At 39.6% G+C, this 19,210-nt stretch overlaps 1 protein-coding gene across 1 annotated transcript in view; it reads left to right on the top strand.

Annotated features, from left to right (window-relative positions):
• The window catches only part of ANXA2 (annexin A2), a 33,315-nt gene extending 15,906 nt beyond the window's left edge, over positions 1–17,409 (top strand). The window contains exons 4-13 of the mRNA XM_064517495.1: positions 1,903–1,997; positions 5,282–5,395; positions 8,993–9,083; positions 10,459–10,538; positions 10,876–10,935; positions 11,484–11,577; positions 12,315–12,410; positions 13,280–13,338; positions 14,959–15,081; positions 17,024–17,409. Of these exons, the coding sequence (XP_064373565.1) occupies positions 1,903–1,997; positions 5,282–5,395; positions 8,993–9,083; positions 10,459–10,538; positions 10,876–10,935; positions 11,484–11,577; positions 12,315–12,410; positions 13,280–13,338; positions 14,959–15,081; positions 17,024–17,083 (872 nt within the window). The 3' untranslated portion in view covers positions 17,084–17,409. The remainder of the gene's footprint in view (positions 1–1,902; positions 1,998–5,281; positions 5,396–8,992; positions 9,084–10,458; positions 10,539–10,875; positions 10,936–11,483; positions 11,578–12,314; positions 12,411–13,279; positions 13,339–14,958; positions 15,082–17,023) is intronic.
• The last annotated feature ends 1,801 nt before the right edge of the window (positions 17,410–19,210 follow it).

Here is a 19,210-nt window from a genome sequence, read left to right as displayed (position 1 = left end):
CAGGTCTTGTGAAATTTCAAGCAGTTACCATACTGCCTAAGAACACCTGGGCAGACCTCTTTGGTTCTGCTCAGGATACGCAATATCAAAAAGTGATCACACTGGGTTTTTTATTTGTCACTCTAAGTCTTTGTTACCTGGCTGCTCTGTATCCTGGTTGCTACAAATTCCTTTGATTTGGCAGGGACTTATATTTCTAAACATTTTCCTTTGACTAATAGAGACTGGCTTATTGCAAGGGCAGGTTTTGTAAGCTCTCATAGTAAGAGGATAGTTGAGATAATTCTGTAAGTTAAGGGAATATAAATCCTTTTTTTTCTTCTGTTGATGTTGAATAATCAAAGGGTAACTAAGCATTTTATTTGCATACTTGACTAATCAGTGGTATTAGCTAATAGCATGAAAGTATTTGATAAGTGTGGAGATGTGGCACTCGTTTCCCTCGGGTGTTTATAGGATCAGACCAGTAGGTCTGCCTCGTGCGTGGTGTAAGCAGGAGAATGTAAGCAATGAAGTTCAGCACTGAAGTCCAGCAGTGCTGCAAGGTGTTGATCTGGAGACAGGAGGATGTGGATGTCTTTGGCGAGCCGCTCTCTTTGCAGAGTATGCTTAGAGAGATCTGGATATCTGCAGGACATGATAAATGAGTGTCCAATGGGTTAGAGCCCTACCACAGAGTACCACAGGGGTACAGAGGCAGGTCAGATGGTCTGGCTTCGTATCGAGATGCTCAAAAGCCTTCAGTCAGACCAGGAAACAGAGCTAGGCTCTGGGCTATATTTTGAGTTCCCAAGACCAAGCAGCAAATGAGAACAGTGATCAGAGGAAGAACTGTGCTAGGCCAAAGAATGCAAGTTTGTGAGAATCTGGTTGAAAGCAGCAAGCAGGGGAAAAAAAGAGTGAATCCAAAGTGCAGATTGGCAGTAACAGGCAGGAGCAGTGGCAGAGCCACAAGATGCTTCCGAAAGAACCTTGAGTAGCAAGTAGCTGATACCTAAGAAATATCCTGTATAACGTGAAAGCTTTTCCTCTATATGTATCAACCAGCATTGATGGAACCAGCATTGATGGAAGCATGAATATCCACCCTGCAGGGTCTAAGGCTGGGCAATGCATTAGGTGCTATGGACAGCCAGAGAGTCTGACCCTGGATGCGTGCCTTGGCTTCCAACTTGTAGTAAAACAAAATGATCTCCTTGCATTCAGTCAGCAATTGCATTTAAGTGAACAGATTCAAAAAAACCATTTAAACCTAAGCCTTTACTGATTCAACTACTGAAAAAAGGGAGTTTGAGCATTCAGATTGTCTAGGCAGCTTAGTTAAAATTCAGCATGGATCTTCTAATGGCAATTTCAAAAAAAGGGAGCACATACAGAGTTCCTCTCAGTATGAAGAAAACCCATCTTCTGAGCCTCTGAGCTGCTGAGAGAAAGTAATCCATCTTTGTTTGGAGTGTTAGTTAAGTGCCTAGAGGCGAATTAGAAAATATAACTGCTTTATTAAGAAGCCTTAATTTAAATCACTCTACTGAAATTACAGGGCAGGCTGTAATAAGCTCAAGTTGGTCAGTTTTAAAGTTGAACAGCTTGCTTTGCAGAATCCTGCGTGACCAACACACGTGCATAGAGACACACCTGTGAAATGGAGCACAGAAGCAGCACAGCTGGTCATACCTGGCCTTAGCTGAGGTGGACACATGAGCGTACACAGCAAGATGTGCATCACGTCAGAAATTTGGGTTGTAATGGGCTGCAATTTCTGCAAGGCCAGGACTTAACAGATTCTGCACTAGAGAGAGCTGTTGAGCCCTGCTCCAGATAGCAGATACGCTGTTTTCAGTGTAGAGGAACATACTGATACAAACAAGAAAGCTTCTTTGACTCTGTCTTTTGTCATTGTAGGTGTGGATGAGGTCACCATCATCAACATCCTGACAAACCGCAGCAATGAACAGAGGCAGGATATCGCTTTTGCCTACCAGAGAAGAACCAAAAAGGTACCAAAATATGAAGGAACATGAAATACTGAATATTTTTCTTGTGCGTAGTTAGGGTTTCTGGGCTCACATATTTCACAGGTAATGAGGCGTAAACTGGAGATAAATATTACTTACTTTACCTTTTCACTGGCAGTAAAGATACATTTACTCTGTCTCTGCTGGCACAGTTTAGGACTAGTGGGATTTCCAAATGTGTTCAGTAAGCACATCTGGAACTGAAATCTGTTGGAGACAGAGGTTTCCTAGTACCTCTAGAAATCAAGATGGGTAGCAGATCATCAACCAGCCACAGGGTTACATGCTGGAATGTGCTAAACAGTATCAAGTGTGTGTTTTCTGAAGTGTGGCAAAATTGCTACTTAAACCTGTGGCAAACCTTTGGCAGGAAATGCCTCAATTTGAAGGAAAAGGTAAAAGGGAGAAGCTTTGGGTGGTGTTTGTTTATTTATTTATCTATGTATTTATTTTTAAGATAACTTAAACTAAAGAAAGTATTCCATTTCTGTGCACAGTGCTAGCTTCAATAAGAAAAGACTGCAGTCGGTCGTGGTACGAATGCTGCATGTGTGGAACAAAGTGAAATAATCAACTGAACTATCACTAGATATTTTCCTGACAGAAATATCCAATGTACTGATCTATTGAGGAAAACAAATCTGTAAAACAGATACAGCAGTCTGTATAATGAGTCTTGCTAACTGGAAGTCAAGAGATGTTTTCTTGTCTTTTGAGCTTTTGAGACTCTTACAGTAATTGAATTTTTATGCCCACACAGAAGAGAAGCTTACATAGAGTCCAGTTTAAGATTATGACAAATGTCTCTCTTTCAGGTTTGCCAGACCTCAAATGATAATCCTCCAATAGCAGCCCAGAATGCTCATCCGCAACCAAATGTAAAACTAGAGTTAAATTTTGGAAATTCACCGACTTTTATGCATGGCTAATATACGCACACGCAGAAACATGTGCAAGCTGGATGCATGTGTGTGTGCACACAGGCCTGCATCCCAGCAGTCACTCTGTGGGCACCATGAGAACTGTGAATATAACCTGGACACTAATAATAAAATGTGTCACTTGAAGCTCTGTTAAATATTTTGCATGAGCACAAAAATGCACAGTCAAGAAAATCCGCAGCTTCTTTCTTTTAAATGTTTATCTCTTCATTTACCTTCTTTCCTTGCTGCAACCCAGGAGCCAACTGAATTTATCAAGTATGACAAGTGCCAAAGGGTAAAATGACCTATAGAAACAATGGAAATTTGTAGTAGAAACCACTCGGGGAAAGAAACAAGTAAATGACAGGAGAGGAAGAAATGGAATATGAAAAGACATATCTTGTCCAGTGATATAGATCTATCTTCTAGGGAAAATATCTCATGGATTTCTTTGGCAATATGCTGTGCGGTTACAGACCGTACTGAGGTGGCTGTGATTTATTGCTCATGTTGTGCCTTGTTGTAGGATTTCTCAACAGATCATTATACAGAAAAAAGGTTTCAGATCTACCTCCATTTTTGTTCCTGTGAGTTGAGCTCTAATAGGAACCAATGCTAATTCTGAGGAGCAGTATTTCTACCAAAAAGTCTATGAAATATTTCCCCTTCACCAGCATTAATGGAGCTATTGGTGATTACTGGGGATTTGTCTGTCCAAAACTCTGTAGCTATCTGGTTGATTCTAACTACTACTGTCCAGCACTAGTAGTTACTTTGAAATGAAATGCTAATACACAGATGTACATTCGGAACACTTCATAAAATCATTAATTTATAAATAGCAAAGAGAAAAGGCATCTGTCAGTTATCTGCTTCCTGCTTCCCTTTCAGTGCACTCCAGCCACGGCAGAGGCTGGCAAGGCTAGGCCCTGCTTTCCTGTGTGAGGGGGGAAGAGCTCCTTTCTCCAGAAGCCTGCTCATATGAGGGCAGGTGCTTGGTTTGGTTTGGGGTGTTTTGCTGCAGTTACTTTGGTAAATCTTATTGTATTGATTTGTATTTCCTTCAACCTTTATGCCAAAATACAAAGATCACAAAGACTTCACTCAGCTAATTGGAATTGATAGCATTGTCCTAAAATTCATTATGGAGGTGTGCAGTATCTTCACTATTTCGGCTATTGTCTAAAGAGCCTGTCTTCACGCAAATAAATGATGGAATGTTGCATCTGAAATTGGGTTAGCATACTAAAATATTTCTTAGACTAAAGCAGTTAGACTTCCAAAACCTCTGTTCACTCTCTTGCTTTCAATATATGGAATAAGTGTATATGGTATTAGCATATAGTAGTGCTCTGGATTAATTGGTTACTCTGGTGCCTTGGCTCTTTATCTTTCTGATACAAACTTTTCAATTTTGCTGAGATCACTTTCTTTACCATCTCTTTTTGTTCACACCCCCCACCCCAAATTCATTTGCCTGGAAACCAGCAACTGAAATGCAGCAACTGTCTTCTGAATACTACAGATTTAACTTCAGCTTTAGGAAATATATTGATCTGTTTAGGTCCCAGACTTGATTCCAGGGATTTGAAATTTGTAACTACACTACAATGCAGCTGATAGTAGCATTATTCAAATTATATCTGAAACCCATAAAAGAGGAAATGCCAGACTTCATTTGCTACAGATCTGCATGCATCCTGTGAAGTGAAAATATCTGACCCTGTTTTTTCCTCTAGCATTGACTGACAATTAACAATAGAGGTTTTGGCTACAGAGTTCTGATGATTTCCTTAAGATAGGGCTGATTTTCCTGCACTCGGGGGCCATTTTTTCCCCTCAGCCAGCTGTTTGGGAACTGGGCCAGTACAGTGGAATAACTGTGCAGTCAATTTTCCAGTGCCTAAGCTAATTTAGGGCTGAGATAAATAGGAAAAACCCAAATAATATAGTGCTACTGGGAACACTGAAGCGTGATAGAGAGGTGCCGACCACAGGGAGTCATGCTCGGATCTGTCAGTGCTTATTAGCTCCAACACAGTGTCAGTGCTTCAAGACCAGAGCTGAGTTGTACAGTCATTTGGATGTCTTTGCACCATGCTTCCCAGCACTTTGGCAACCACCAGTGGATTTTTCTTATTTTCAAAGGATGAGAAAAATTTCCTTTGCCCTAATTTCTTTCTTAGACTTTCACAAAAGAAAAGCTCTTGATGTTCTGTTTCTGTGTCCGTTGTGCAAAAAAGACTGTTGCAGGCTTGGAGATTTAAAGCGCTACAAGCTAAATTCTCTAGAGATCAGAAGTGAGCTTTAATTATTTCTTCCGTCCTCCCTTCTTTTTTACAGGAACTTTCAGCAGCACTCAAGTCTGCTCTGTCAGGTCATTTGGAGGCGGTGATCTTGGGCTTGCTGAAGACACCAGCACAGTATGATGCCTCTGAATTGAAAGCTGCCATGAAGGTAAATGAGCTTTGAAATTTAAATATGTCAAAGTCTGATGACACTACCTCAAGAATAAGTATGGACTTGATATTCAAATCCAGTTTTGAAATACGACCAGTGACTTTTTAGTACTATGGTTTAAGTATCCAACTTCAAGGCATCCAAAATTTGAGTCTGAAATTAAAGAAATTCTGGGACTTTTTTTTTTTTAAAGTGTTAACTAAATCCTCTCTTCAGGAAAAAGTAATGTGAGGCAGGTCAGGAATGACTGATAGGCTGTTCTGGCTGGTAGCTGCTCTTCTGACTGCTTTTAAAAACAATGAGCAGGTTCATAGTATTAAAAAAGCATAAGAAAGCATCTGGAGCCATAAAATCCTTTGCTAGAATTTATAGGCTGCTTAAAAAATAGTTTCCCATTACTGGGTCATATCATTGATGTTGAAAGAACATCCTGTACCCAGGCCTTCCTCTCTGTAGAACACGAGGAGGAGGAGGACGGGGCATGTGTTCAGAGGAGTCTTGGAGGAACAGCGCAGCAGTGGGTCACAGAGTTCAGTCCTCTGCAATCACAGGCAAGCGTGGAATAGATCACTAGTTAGGAAAAAAATCTGCCCCATTGGCCACTGAAGCAAGCCTTTGAGAGGTGCTTATGTCAGTGTTTTTACCTTTCTAAGCAAACTAAGGTTTGGGAGTTTGTGTTTATAAGCATCTCTTAAACTCCTAGTGTTCTTGATCAGGTTATTTTATTTTATTTCTTTTATGATTAAAAAAAGTATTAAAATATGTGCACTAAAACTCAGAACAAGACAAAGAGCTGATTAATTACTCTCTCCAGACTATGAAACAGATGTACAAAAATAATACCACTGCACCAATAACAAATAAGGAGAGAGAATTGCTCTTTTAATTGTGGGCCAAATCCATTCTTCGAGCAATCGGATGCTGCCCTCTTCTGGTTTAAGTAGGGGCTATCCACAATTTGCTTTGAATCAGATAATTTTAAAATCTGGAAGTTTTCTGTGCATGGTGTGTTATGTTAGAATGACCATATACTTGTCTAGCACTTGTGCTGTATTTACAGCCAGATCAAGTCATTGTCTTAGAGTATGATAGCCACAGATGTAGAGTATTATAATCTCTTCACAGGTCAGATATTTCCATCTCCCAAGCATTCACTCTAATGTTCTGAGTTTGCTTACAAAATATTGCTATTCTTGCTTGAGCTCAAGTTTTATTTGTTATTTTTTCTGGTATATGTTCTTACAAAACACTTGAAAAATATTCAGAGATTATTAAATTTTGTTAGCCTTCATTTCTTTCCCTGATATCCATTAGAACCATTCTGTGGAGAGCTTTCATAATCCTCTTAGCTGTGAGACATTTTATGAAATTGTTTGGTTTTAGTCCTCTCATTTTTTCCATCACTAAAGTCACTTCTTCCAAGACAGTAGTTTTTCACATAATTACGTACATTTTCCACATGTAAAAGAATACAGCATGAGACGTTTTCCTGAGTTAGCCTGCAGACTCCTCTTGGAGTCCTGTGCAAACCATGCCCATTTTTGCCAGATGCCATACAAAATTCATCCCAAGGGTCTTAACAAACAGCCTCCCAACAGTAATCCTGATAATGTTCTTTCTGTTTGCTGGTGATTCTGGCAAATGAGAGTTATGGGATTAGCATGGATATCATTTATTGGCTGGTAGGTAAAAAGCAAAAACAAAACAAAAAAACCCCACAAAATGAAACAAAAAAACTAAACCTCTCAGTGGAATCTATTTAAAGAAAAATGTGTCCTGTCCCGTCCCCCCTGAGGCATCTAACTGCCAGCTGGCTTTACCACATCTCACCCAGATATCATCTGTGGTCACTAGAGAGCTCAGCATCTTTAGGTCACCTAAGTTAGTCTCCTATTCTCAAACTGTGCTTTAGAGGCTCCTGTCTCTCTCCAGGAACTACAGATGAAGCCTGTAGAGGCTAGTTGCCTTGGGGGAGGTATTCCCTTAACCTAATTAGGTGTCTCATTTTAATGTCACCTTACTAGTCCCTTGTCTAGTTACACGTATTGTTTACAATCGCTTAACCAATTTGATTATCTGGAAATGTTCATTTCGTATGATAGCAATGGAAAGTACAGTACCACTCAAATCTTTATGCTGGAAGTTTTAACACTGAATAAGGCATATATCATATATGAATCATATATGGCAAGAAACATTCTATTAATGCTCTGCACATGGTATGTGAGAAAAATTCTGTCCTAGTTGCAGGCTTCTGTGAGGCCTAGCCTAATTTTGCGTTTTACAGATTTATGTCAATTAGATCAAGCTGGAGGATCATATTGTCATATATAATTAATACATTTTAATAGATAATATTGAGGCATTTTATTTCTTTTAATTTAATGATAATGCAAAATCCACTTTGGTTTCTTTCATGTATAAGACAAATAATCTGCATAACTGTTGTCTTGTAATGCAATACTTTTTCTGACCCAGTCAAGAATTTAGTGCAAGTCCTTGTGGTTTGCCCACACCTAAGATGTAACAAGAATATTGCAGTATTGTCAGCAAATATTTAAAAATTATTATGGCTGTTTTTCTATATAAAATAATCGAACAAGGTTTCAAACACATTGATCAAGCCACATTATTTTGGAACAGCTGAGTTCCTATGAGGTTTAATTGATAACTGATACATTTTCTTGTGATTTGTAATTTTGTTATATTGCTAATACCTACATTATTCTTTAAATAGTACTTTGAACTAGCTGCATTACTACTGATTCTTCATTAAGTTTATTTTAGCTCTACAGGAGGTTAAGCAGAAATCTGATTATTACATTTTGACCTTGATCACAAAACCTGTTTTGAAATATGTACAAGTCTTCTCAATTCATCTAGCTTGATCAAAATGTACATTTTAAATCTGAATATTTAATCTATCATACTGAAGATATTTTTATTCCTTAATATCAATATAGTTAATAACAATATGGTTTAATCTGTGTTTGTGTATTGTGAAGTACATGGAAAATAAGCATAGTTCAAGGGGGGCTATTTATGAGCTAGAAACTCAGAATATGGTTGAATCTTTCCTGGACTGGAGACAAGGCCATTGCTAATGGCTGTGTCATCTTCAGCCTCCCATTTATAGTGGGGAGGTGCACGGAGGGAGGTGAGGAGGAAAAGCTGGGAACATGTTGGTCTCTGCACATCTGCATGCTGAAAGTGAGATTTTTGTCCTGTGCTGTCAAAGGAAAGATAAAAAGAATCACACGTTGACAGTAATATGTTTACCTCATCCAGTTACGCCGGCGGGAAGGTCAGGTAAGTGTTAGAAACACTTATGGCAAACAAATATTTCCCACAGATACTATCTACTGTATCTTAAAGCTAATAGAATAATATTTGGCAACTAAAAATGTTCCATCTGGGATTTCTCAGGCACATTAGAAACATGTATACAGTTGGCAAAAATATCCCTGAATGGTTGTGAAACTGTTAGAGTGGGAGAAAGGAAGAAGGGTAATGAAATGTCAGTAAAATATTTTGAAACCCTTCAAGCATGTCTGTTCATTTCTAACACTTAATTGTACTGTATATGTGTTGCAGGGCCTGGGAACTGATGAAGACACACTTATTGAAGTCATCTGCTCACGGACAAATCAGGAGCTTTATGAAATTAACAGAGTCTACAGGGAAAGTAAGTTTGCATTGAAAGTTGCCATGTACTATGCTTGTCCCCAGCCTTACCTGGATAAGTTCCCCCCTGTGTCAGTTTGATTGGTAGAGTCATTTGCCCCACATCTGCTTTGATTTTCTGGTAGTCAGGCAGAAGAAATTACTTTGTATTGGTATACTGGATATTAGCGTTTATCTATAGAGTTTCATCTGTCGCTTGATAATAAACAAATTGAAGAGCATTTGCTAGTCATCTAAGTTGTGTCTAAGCAGGTATTTTTCTATGTTACATGCATTCTGTGCATAGTGACAGAATTAACGATACTAGATTTAGCGATTCAAGGATCAATTATGTAATAAGCAGTTGAATCTGAAATCTAATGAAGCATTCTTATGAGCTTAGTTGATAGACCTGCCAGAAAAGACAGAAAACAAAACCCCATAAAAGTATGTATTCTCTTTTTCAACTTTTCTGAAGCACGTTACCTGATTTAAGCTATCATTCTTAGTTGATTGTAACTAGACATAAAAGAGGTCTAAGATTCACCCTTGGAAATATTCCTTTTCCTTTAATATTCCTGCTATTTTTGTATTGGGCTTTCTGGTTTGGTTCATCGCAATCAGTAGTGCAACTGTCCAGTGCCTGTTTCCCTGAACTTTCAGCTTCACCAGAAACAGACTTAAATGGAGAAAATTGCTGTGCATTAATGTTTAATAGCTGTCAAGCAGTTCTTTTAGTGTACTGCCTGAATCATAAAGGACAAGCAAAACCAATGTACTCTTAGTAGCATGTGTTGAACAAAATGATGTGTCAATAAAAAGAATGGTAAAATGCTGCTGCTATAGGCTAGGTTGCTGTTGAACTTAAGGGAGCATGCAATTTTGTAGCAATGTAGAGTATGGCTGCTTAGAAAACAATGAAAATGCTGAGATGCCACACCAGGATTGCACACAGCATTCTTATGTTTAATCTAAACAGCTATTATCTTCTGCATTCAACTTGTAATTGCAGTTGTCCAGTCATAAATCCATGAGTGGTGAAGGCCTAAATTTTATGTCTGGGAAACAAGCAAACAGTTATTGGTAGGGAAGAATGAACTGGTGGAATATTCAGCTTAAAACAATGTTCTCTTCCTTTTCATGTTCTTAGGCTTTCTTACTATCTTTCCGTATTTGGCAGACAGGCTTTGACTGCATAGGAATTCGCACTAGCATTATCGTGACTAGGTGGCAGCAATGTTTTTGTTGTTGTATGCAAGTGTGTTTTTAATTGTCTTCCATAGATGACTTAGATGGTAGCTGGTTGCTTTTGTACATAAAACAGTGATTAGCTGTTGTCCTTGTAAATGAGAATTTGTAGAACATCATTAAATAGAACAGAATTTTCTGTTTTCTAGTGTACAAGACAGAACTGGAAAAGGACATTATATCAGACACATCTGGTGACTTTCGCAAGCTAATGGTTGCCTTGGCCAAGGTATGTCTGTCCATATTTTTTTACTTTTCCTAATGTGCCTGCCTTTTGGTAGTTGGCTGATACCTTTTAATAAAACAATTGGATTTCTGATTCAACTTTGAATTTTCTTGTCCTTCTGCTGTCTTCTGAAAAAAAAATAATTCAAATGTTGAAGGGCAAAGTATCTTGACAGGGACACAGCATTCATAGCAGCCGCTTAATAATGGGGATGAGACATACTGTAATGATTATTCATATAACAAATATTGATTAACAAACCAAAGAGAAAAAATATGTGTATAGCAAACTGCTTGCAATCTATTAAATCTCTTCTAAATACTGCTATCCTTGTTTGAAGGGAAAAAGATGTGAAGATACTTCTGTGATTGATTATGAGCTGATTGACCAAGATGCTAGGGTAAGTGGTAATAATGACCATTAAATGTTCTTAAATTGACTGAATTTTGGGGGATATTCAGTTGTTGTGCATATGAAAAGCATTTGTAGAAGTAGGTATGTGTATTTCAAATTGTTCTGCACAGCAATGTTTGCATGCTGTTGAGGTATCTACCACTTGCAATCTTGACATCTTCAATTATCTGTTTTCATGGGCTCCTTACCCACTAGCACTTTACAGAGTACCTCTCTAGTATTTTCCTTAGGCATATTGAAAAAGAGATGCTTTAACAAAAGGAAGCACTCTGTACTTGTCAAGAGTAACTCTGCTGAAGTAAATGCAGCTAAATACAGAGTAAAACCTGTAAATAGAAGTAAATACAGGGTAAAACCTGGCTGAGTTTCAGATTAGATCCATAGATCTTATCCTTGGTGATCTGGCCAACAATGTGTCCTTTTGTGTTTCTGCCATTGAGACAGTTACAGTAGTGCTTGGTTTCCAGTAAAGGAACTGTATGTTTAAGATGGCTTCTCGTATAACCCATGATTTTGCTTGTCATTCAACCCCAGGAACTCTATGATGCCGGTGTGAAGAGAAAGGGAACTGATGTGCCAAAGTGGATCAACATTATGACTGAAAGAAGTGTTCCCCACCTCCAAAAAGGTACTATTCAAGAGCCAGTCTTTTTTTTTTCCCCCCTCCTTAGAGAAAGAAAATAGACCCAAGTGGCAATTATTTCATCTCAGATGTGATTAAAGTGAGCGTGAAAAGCTATAAAACATGGAAATCTTAATTCATAACCAAGCTGTTTTTTTCTTAATGCACTTATTTCTGTGGATGTGTTAATCTCACAACTTGAATGTGCATATAGCTCTTTTCCACACAGGTGCAACAATCACTCAATGGTATTTCACCTACACTGAGAATGAAAATGTTACAAATCTAGAAAACTGGGCTGCAGGAGACCTTGAGAGTTCCTTTAGCTTTTCCCTCTGTGCTAGAGTAGGTCAGCTATGTCATGTGTTTAAATTGGATGTTGAAGCCGCTCAAGAGCTGCTCTGGTATTGCTGTAAGAAGCACATGGGAAAGCCACTTTGGAGAAATTTCTTTTCAGGAGCTAAATTTGTTTAGCTTTGAACAGCCCAGTTGTTTCAAAAAATGTTATTGGCAGGGTGGTATTTTACTGGATGTTTGAGGTATTTAAGAAAAAGGCCATAGCATCAGAACTTTACCATCAGCTGACAAGCTTAGGCTATACTGAAGATAAAAGTTCTCAGAAGGACTTAGACAGATACTTTGTGATCGTATGCATCTGCATTGTACTCTGCATTTTTGGCTTAGGTGGTTAGTTTTAGTGGTTCTTGCTTTGGTTTTGTTTTCACTTCTTTTCTTTCTTACAGTGTTTGAGAGGTACAAGAGCTACAGCCCATATGATATGTTGGAGAGCATCAAGAAGGAGGTTAAGGGAGACCTGGAGAATGCCTTCCTTAATCTTGGTGAGTTACTCTGAAGTAAAGAGTATCTTTAGATAGAATCTTTTCAGTGCTCTGGCCGTGTACTGCAATGAGAATGCAGCTTCTTCTTCATTGCTGACTTCCCAAAGGAGAAGTACACATGGTTTGTTATCTGTTGTTAGTTCCACTTTTGTCTGTTACAGAGGTTTAATCTTTGATTCCTGTTTGCTTTGATTAAAAACATACAAACAAAACCAGGTTGGACCTCTAACTAGGCACATTAAGTATTAAATATGGATGTAGACCGGAGAGAGAAATGTATGTGTGAGAGGAGAAAACAGGCTGTGGAGGATGCTGGAGGCTAATAAAAATAGCATTGAAAATAATTTGGCACCGAATTATCTGATATAGTTATATATGAGGCTGCTACTGTGGCATGAGATGATTAGGATGTCCCAGGTTTCAGAGGAAATTCTGTAAGAGGAAAATCCATTTCAGACTAAGGGAGAATTTAAAGGTGTTTCAGGCAAGTGGAGAACAAAAAGCTCAGCCTTGAAGGAGGATTTCTCAGGGATCAGCATACAATGAATATTTTCAGAAAAAAAGGTTGTTTATATGTGATAGATGGACATAGGAATGAATTTTAGTGTGTGTGGAGGAGGAGGGCTAGCATTTTGAAAAGATACTAGCTATGAGGGAAAAACCAGTTGTTCACAAGCTTTCCAAAACAATTTGTAAGTAACAAATGCATCAGATAAAAATCATTTCTGTGTTTCCTTTTGGAGAAACTTTTGCTGCAAACTTTTATTCTGACTACTTATCATGTCTTTAAAAAGACTCCAGGATTCTGTGTTCTGTTAATCCAGGTGTGGGCAGGATGTTTAACTGTTCGTATATCTGTGTCTTTTCAGTCCAGTGTATTCAGAACAAGCAGCTGTATTTTGCAGACAGGCTGTATGATTCTATGAAGGTAAGGAAGACTGTTCATTCTTCTATTGATTTTTTCCCTCTCTCCCTCTCTCTCCATGTTTTCATCAAATTTTTATTCCTTAGACACTTTTATTCATCAAATGTTTAATTGACATGGGAAGAAATTAACAATGGCTGCATATTGTTCAAACAATTAGTTATAAACAATCTATTCTAGTACATCTGATATTGTCTGATAAGGTCAAAATACAGACATAGCAAAGTAGTTGACTGCTACTAGAGTAGTTGGGGTGTGTACAGAGGTAAAGCAGAATTGTAACAGCAAAATTTCTCTGCAGATTTTATTTCAAATCTACTTTTATATTCAAAGTTAGAGCAGTAATGTTCATCAGTCAGTTTGTCCACACCTTCCTCTCAGGTTCCCTTTTGGATCATACCCCTTCCGAATCATTAGTGTTTGCTTCATTCAGAGGAAACTTATTTGGGGGGTTCTGGGTTAAATTATAATTAATATTAGCGAGAAAGAGGTTAATACTATCATTGTTGTATAGTCTGGGATTATGAATGGGTGGATAGTTCCTGAATGTCAAGCTTAGGTTTTACATATAAATTTATAGTCAGTGTAGTTCATATTTAAGTGAAGGATGTTTGACCTGAAGGTTGAAAGTTGTCAGAAGACAAGATACATAGTATAGATTTAAAATGAAATACTTAACAGAAAAATGAAAGGTTGCAGAAGAATGTGGGCTAAATAGCAGGAAAAACTCAAACCCTCAAACCTGCAGCCTGAAGGAGTATGAAAGCACAGACAAAAAACATTCTTGATGTACTGTTGTCCTACTATAGCACACCTTTAGATTCTGATTTTGTGGTGCTGCCAAAAAAACCCATGTGGATAAGAAGTAAGATGAGGATGAAACAAGAATGATTAAAAGAAGTGCATGATTATTATTTTACAAGAAAGCTATAAAAATTATGTTATCTGAGAAAGGATGCATGAAATTTTCCAAGTACACCAACATAGTTTATGATAGGCCATTTTAAGCTAGTGTTAACGTAGGACTTTCAGAACTAGAGGTGTTAGATTGTCTCCCTGTTAATAGTTCGGGTTTTGTATTTATTCAGGGATAGTTTTAAATGTTCCCTTTTAAAATAGTAATAATGTTTAGCCCTGATTGTGTAAAGGTATAGTTAGTCCAGGTTTATAGGGAAAGGGCTTACCATAATGATCAGTTGATTATAATTAGCAAAGTCAGACATCTTTTTGCAGGTAAGCAAGAGCTGATAGGAGGAAATCTGTTTGTTGAAGAGCCAAAATAATACACTACATTAGCCACAAAATACCTTCTTGAGGAAGGGGCTGAAAGAGAAACACCTGGGGACTGGCATTAGGTAATGCCAAGAAGACCTTATGAATCAGGACTGCTGCTTTTACAGTATAGGCAGCTAGATTTGTGACCAGAAGTTGATCAAATTCTGATGATTAGAGAGATGTTTGTGCTCAAACTCCTATATCTCAACAGTGGCCTTAGGGGGTTTAGTTCATCGTACCCTTTATTGCTGCAGCTGAATTGCCTGTAGTTTGCTGTCTTTCCATCAGATACAGTGGCCTTTTTATGCATTTCAGCTGTTACAGTTCTATGTGTGAATCTGCTTGTAGGGCAAGGGAACCCGAGACAAGGTTCTGATCAGGATTATGGTCTCCCGCTGTGAGGTTGACATGCTGAAAATTAAGAGTGAATTCAAGAGGAAATATGGAAAATCCCTCTATTATTTCATCCAGGTAAGTTTTCAGGTTTCTTTTTATATCAATTGTATGACCTTCACAGTGCTCTTCCTTGGACTAATTGCACCATTAGAATTCATGGAAGATTTTTTAGAGGCTGCAGTGAGAATAGTAGATCATTACTAAGCACTATTGAAAAGCCTATTCTTAACTTTGCAGGCTACAGCCAGTGCAATTCTAGGCAGCCATTTGACTGAATATGCAGGTTTTGTGCAATAGGTTGATGCCTTATGGAGGAAAAAATCTCTTCTCCTGCCTATCCCCAGAACAAAAGAGAAGAAAAAACAGATCTGTTATGCAATTGCTGAATGAAAATAGATCATCTAATTTGCTGCTCCTTTCAATGCCAGTGGTCAACAAGTAGCCTTTTTAGCTAGAGTGATTTTGTCCATTTTCCTTGCTTGGGCAGGAAATACAAGTGTTAGATTTTATTTAATATTGGGTATAGGTAAAGGGCTTGTGCATTTGATTAAAAAGTGGGCTTCTACCCACCCTCACATCAGCATGTAATACATTCCCCACTCTTCCTAGTGGAGATGTAGTTGCATCAAAATCTTAAGCCCAAATCTTTTCTTCCTTTATGAACTCTGAAACAAAATGTCAATTTAAGTTCATAAGTAAGTTTTCAAAATGGTTCTGGTTATATGATGATTGAGTGGAAGGAATTATCCTCCAAAAAAACTGTCTCTGTTCTAAAGTATTTTCAAGTATTTGCTAGTCTTTTGGACTGTCCCTCAGAAAGCGTAGAGCTGAAATCAGTGCGAGTGCTAGCTACCTTCGGGATGGCACCTGAGAGTAGGCTCCATGCTTGGAACACCGGTGCAAGCAGACACAGGGATTAGCTTTAGGTCATGCATCATTCAGTATCGCACTCAGTTTTCTCTGCATCATGGGAAGAAATGTGGCAGAAGCTGACTGCAGCTCACTTCTCTTCATATACTAGTAGAGTTTCCCTGTTGTTTTGGCAAATATATTTCATTTAATCTAAATATCTTATTTGGATATACTGTATACTTACTATATCTACACAAATGATTTTAAAAAGTGTGTATTAGGGAGTGCTAAAAATTGCATTATGTTAGCAATAAAACAGAGGTTTCTGTTAATTCGTTTCCCATAAAACTTTTAACCACTGTTTGGTTATTAATTTTGACACACACGTATGGCTACGTTCCTCGCTATGGTGCCCTCACCATAGCATTTTATTTCTGTTCTCATGGGTCACCATTGCATGAGTCAGTCCAGCAATACACTCCAGATCAGCGTTAGTCTGCGCTAGCTCTGCATCAGATATACTGGGTGACCTTGGGCAGGTCACTTGATTTCGCCATGTCTCTTTTCTCCATCTAGGGATTGGGAATAATGATACCTCCTTTCTGCTTTCCTGTATTGCTCTTGGCTTCTGAGACAGGAAGATACAAAAGGCAGGGTCCATATTAAATGTGTGTGTGCAGCTCAAGCCTGATTTGGAATACAAATATACTATTTTTGGAAAAGATTGAGCTGTGCAATTGCAAGTCCTTTGACTTTTAAGTTAGAAGAGCTCTATTCTGTGTTGAGGCTGGTGGATGATAGAATACCTACAGAAGCCTTTTCAGTGCTGTGTCACTTATTCAAATCTACACCATGTAGGCAGTGAACTTACTGATTTTGTGGTCATCAATGAAAAGGAACCGAGTCAAGTCCTTCAGCTTTCCTTTGTCATGTTACTGTTTGCATATCAAAATTTCCCTTCTAAGCCTTGCATTTATATCACAAGAATTATAAAGAATTTCAGTTCACGCGTAAGTAAAGCTCTGTCCAAGTGTCCTCCAGGCTCACAAGGCTTCCAACTGTGAAATGTTGTCCACCTCACAAGTTTAGAATATAATGCGTATACCTTCATATTTTGTCTCTTTCCTCATATGTATTTTGCATTTTTTCTTCCCTTGCTTTACAGCAAGACACAAAAGGTGATTACCAGAGGGCACTGCTGAACCTGTGTGGTGGAGAGGACTGAAAACTGTGATGGAAGAAATCCAAATCCAGAGACATGCTTTTTGCTCTTCATTTTACTGTAATTCTAGAAAAAATTGGCTTGCCTAGCTAACCTTGACTTGACTTGCCTCTATATCTGCAAGACCACTGATAGTGTATGCTTTCTGGTGCTGTTTGTACTTCTCTCAGTAGCAGTGCTCTGCTTGGCTTTACCAAAGTCCCTAACAGCATGAAGCCAGAGAAATTTGCATTCCAAAGATACAAGAGGTTCAAAGTGTTAGTGAAAGACTCCGCCTCTTCGTGTAATGTTTCTAATAATATATAAATAAAACTGAATTTTTACTTTAAGGAGACATCTTTTTCAAATCTTCAGTTTAAAAACTGTGCAAACAGTTGATACATGTTTAGCCTTTGCTGTCCATTCTCTGTGTCCTTTTTCTTTTCCTTCCCAGGATTCGTTACTCTTGGCTGAAACCGTATCTTGAAACCCTTCCCCATCTAATGATCCAGTTTCTCATGAGACGCAAAGCCATCATCTCGGTTTCTCTAAATAAGTGACAGTGTAACCTGAGTGCCACCTCTATTTTCTTTGCCTGTGTAGGATGAGGAGGAGCATGCATGTGAGCATGCACATACGTAACTTGAATGAATTTTCGGCAGTCACAATTTTTTTTAGTTTACTAAAATAGTTACTGGCTTGTTGAGGGCCGGGTTAGCCCCACGCAGCAGCCGAGCAGAGCCGCGCTCGCCGCCATGTCGGAGCTGCTGCTTGAAGACTGGCAGCTCGCTGAGCTGGGGGGTACCCGGCCGGCGCCTTACAGCCCTGCAGGAGGCTCTTCCCCGTTCCCGGGGAAGCAGCGCGGTGGCCTTGCCGTGGAGGCAGCCCTCAGCGTGGGGCTTCTCAGGGAGAAGTAAAATAAGGGTTTCCTTCAGAAAGCCTGCGGCTGTGGCACGCTGCACTGCAAGAAGGCTGGCCAGGGCGGCTGCCCGCTGTAGTGAGCGGGGAATTCCTCGCCTTTCTCCTCCCCTCCCTCCGCAGCGGGCCGTCTCCTCCCCACGCAGGTGTGCGGCGGCAGAGCGCGCTGCTCCCCCCCGCCCCGGGCGGCAGGATGCGGGCGCTGCGGGCGGGGCCGGCTGCCGCCTGGGCCGGGGGGCGGCGGCGGCGGTTGGGCGGTGGCGGCGGGGGGAGGGGCGGCGGCCGTTGGGCTGAGGCGGGGGGGGCGGCGGCCGTTGGGCTGAGGCAGCTTCTGGAAGGTTCCGCAGGCTGCTGCGCGCCGCCTGTGGCGCTGCTCGCGGCAGCTCCTGCGGCATCCTGGCGACGGGGCTGGCTCTTGCCCAGGTACGGGGACTTTGAACTGTCCGAAACGGAGCTGAGAGCGGTACAGGGGCTGTACGTACCCCTCCAATCCACAGCAGAGTAACAGTATAAAGCACGCTTCTTGTCTTACTGTAGCAGTATCTCTTGCTACTGTTAAAAGGTCATACCCAAATTGAGGGAAAAGTTACAAAGAGCAAACCTTTCTCTCTGCCATAGATGTTGCCCTCGTGTGTGAAGGCCAAGGGGAGCAGCTGTCTCTGTACAAAGCCCAAGCCTGGATGCTCCTTGGGTGTTTGTGTATACATACACTGCCTAGCAGAGAGCCCTTGGACACCACTGTAATATAAATATTAAATATTTGTAATAAGAGAAACAAATTTCCTCACTTCCTAGCTGTTGTTTTTTTGGAAATAAAGGACTCCCAGTAAGTGTCAGCTGTTTTCCCTTAGATGTTACCTGACTTGTAGCCCTGTTTCAAAGGCCAGTCTGCTCCTAGGAGACGATTGTAAGACTTTTAATCAACCCTCCTGAAAAGAAATGAGAAGCAAACTAGCCTGGTTCATGCTGCTATTAAAGTGGTGAGATATCTTGCTGAAGTATCATTGGCTTTACACAGCAAAGTGTATTTGGTGTGGAAATGCTGCAGTTGATGTCGGTAACTTAAATGCACAAATGATACTATTTTTCAGGCGCAGCTCCAATTTAATGCCTGATGGAGCAGTGTCATTCACACCTGTTTACAAAATGCCTCTCTGTCTAGATTTGTACATTTAAAAAGTATTGCTGAGATAGCAAATCACTCTTTGAATCTAATTAGGTAAGTCATCTCTA

The sequence above is a fragment of the Dromaius novaehollandiae genome, chromosome 10 (assembly GCF_036370855.1).
Source record: "Dromaius novaehollandiae isolate bDroNov1 chromosome 10, bDroNov1.hap1, whole genome shotgun sequence".
Lineage (NCBI taxonomy): Eukaryota > Metazoa > Chordata > Aves > Casuariiformes > Dromaiidae > Dromaius > Dromaius novaehollandiae.
The sequence above is the reverse complement of the archived record's forward strand: the minus strand, read 5'-3'. Positions and strand labels throughout refer to the sequence as shown.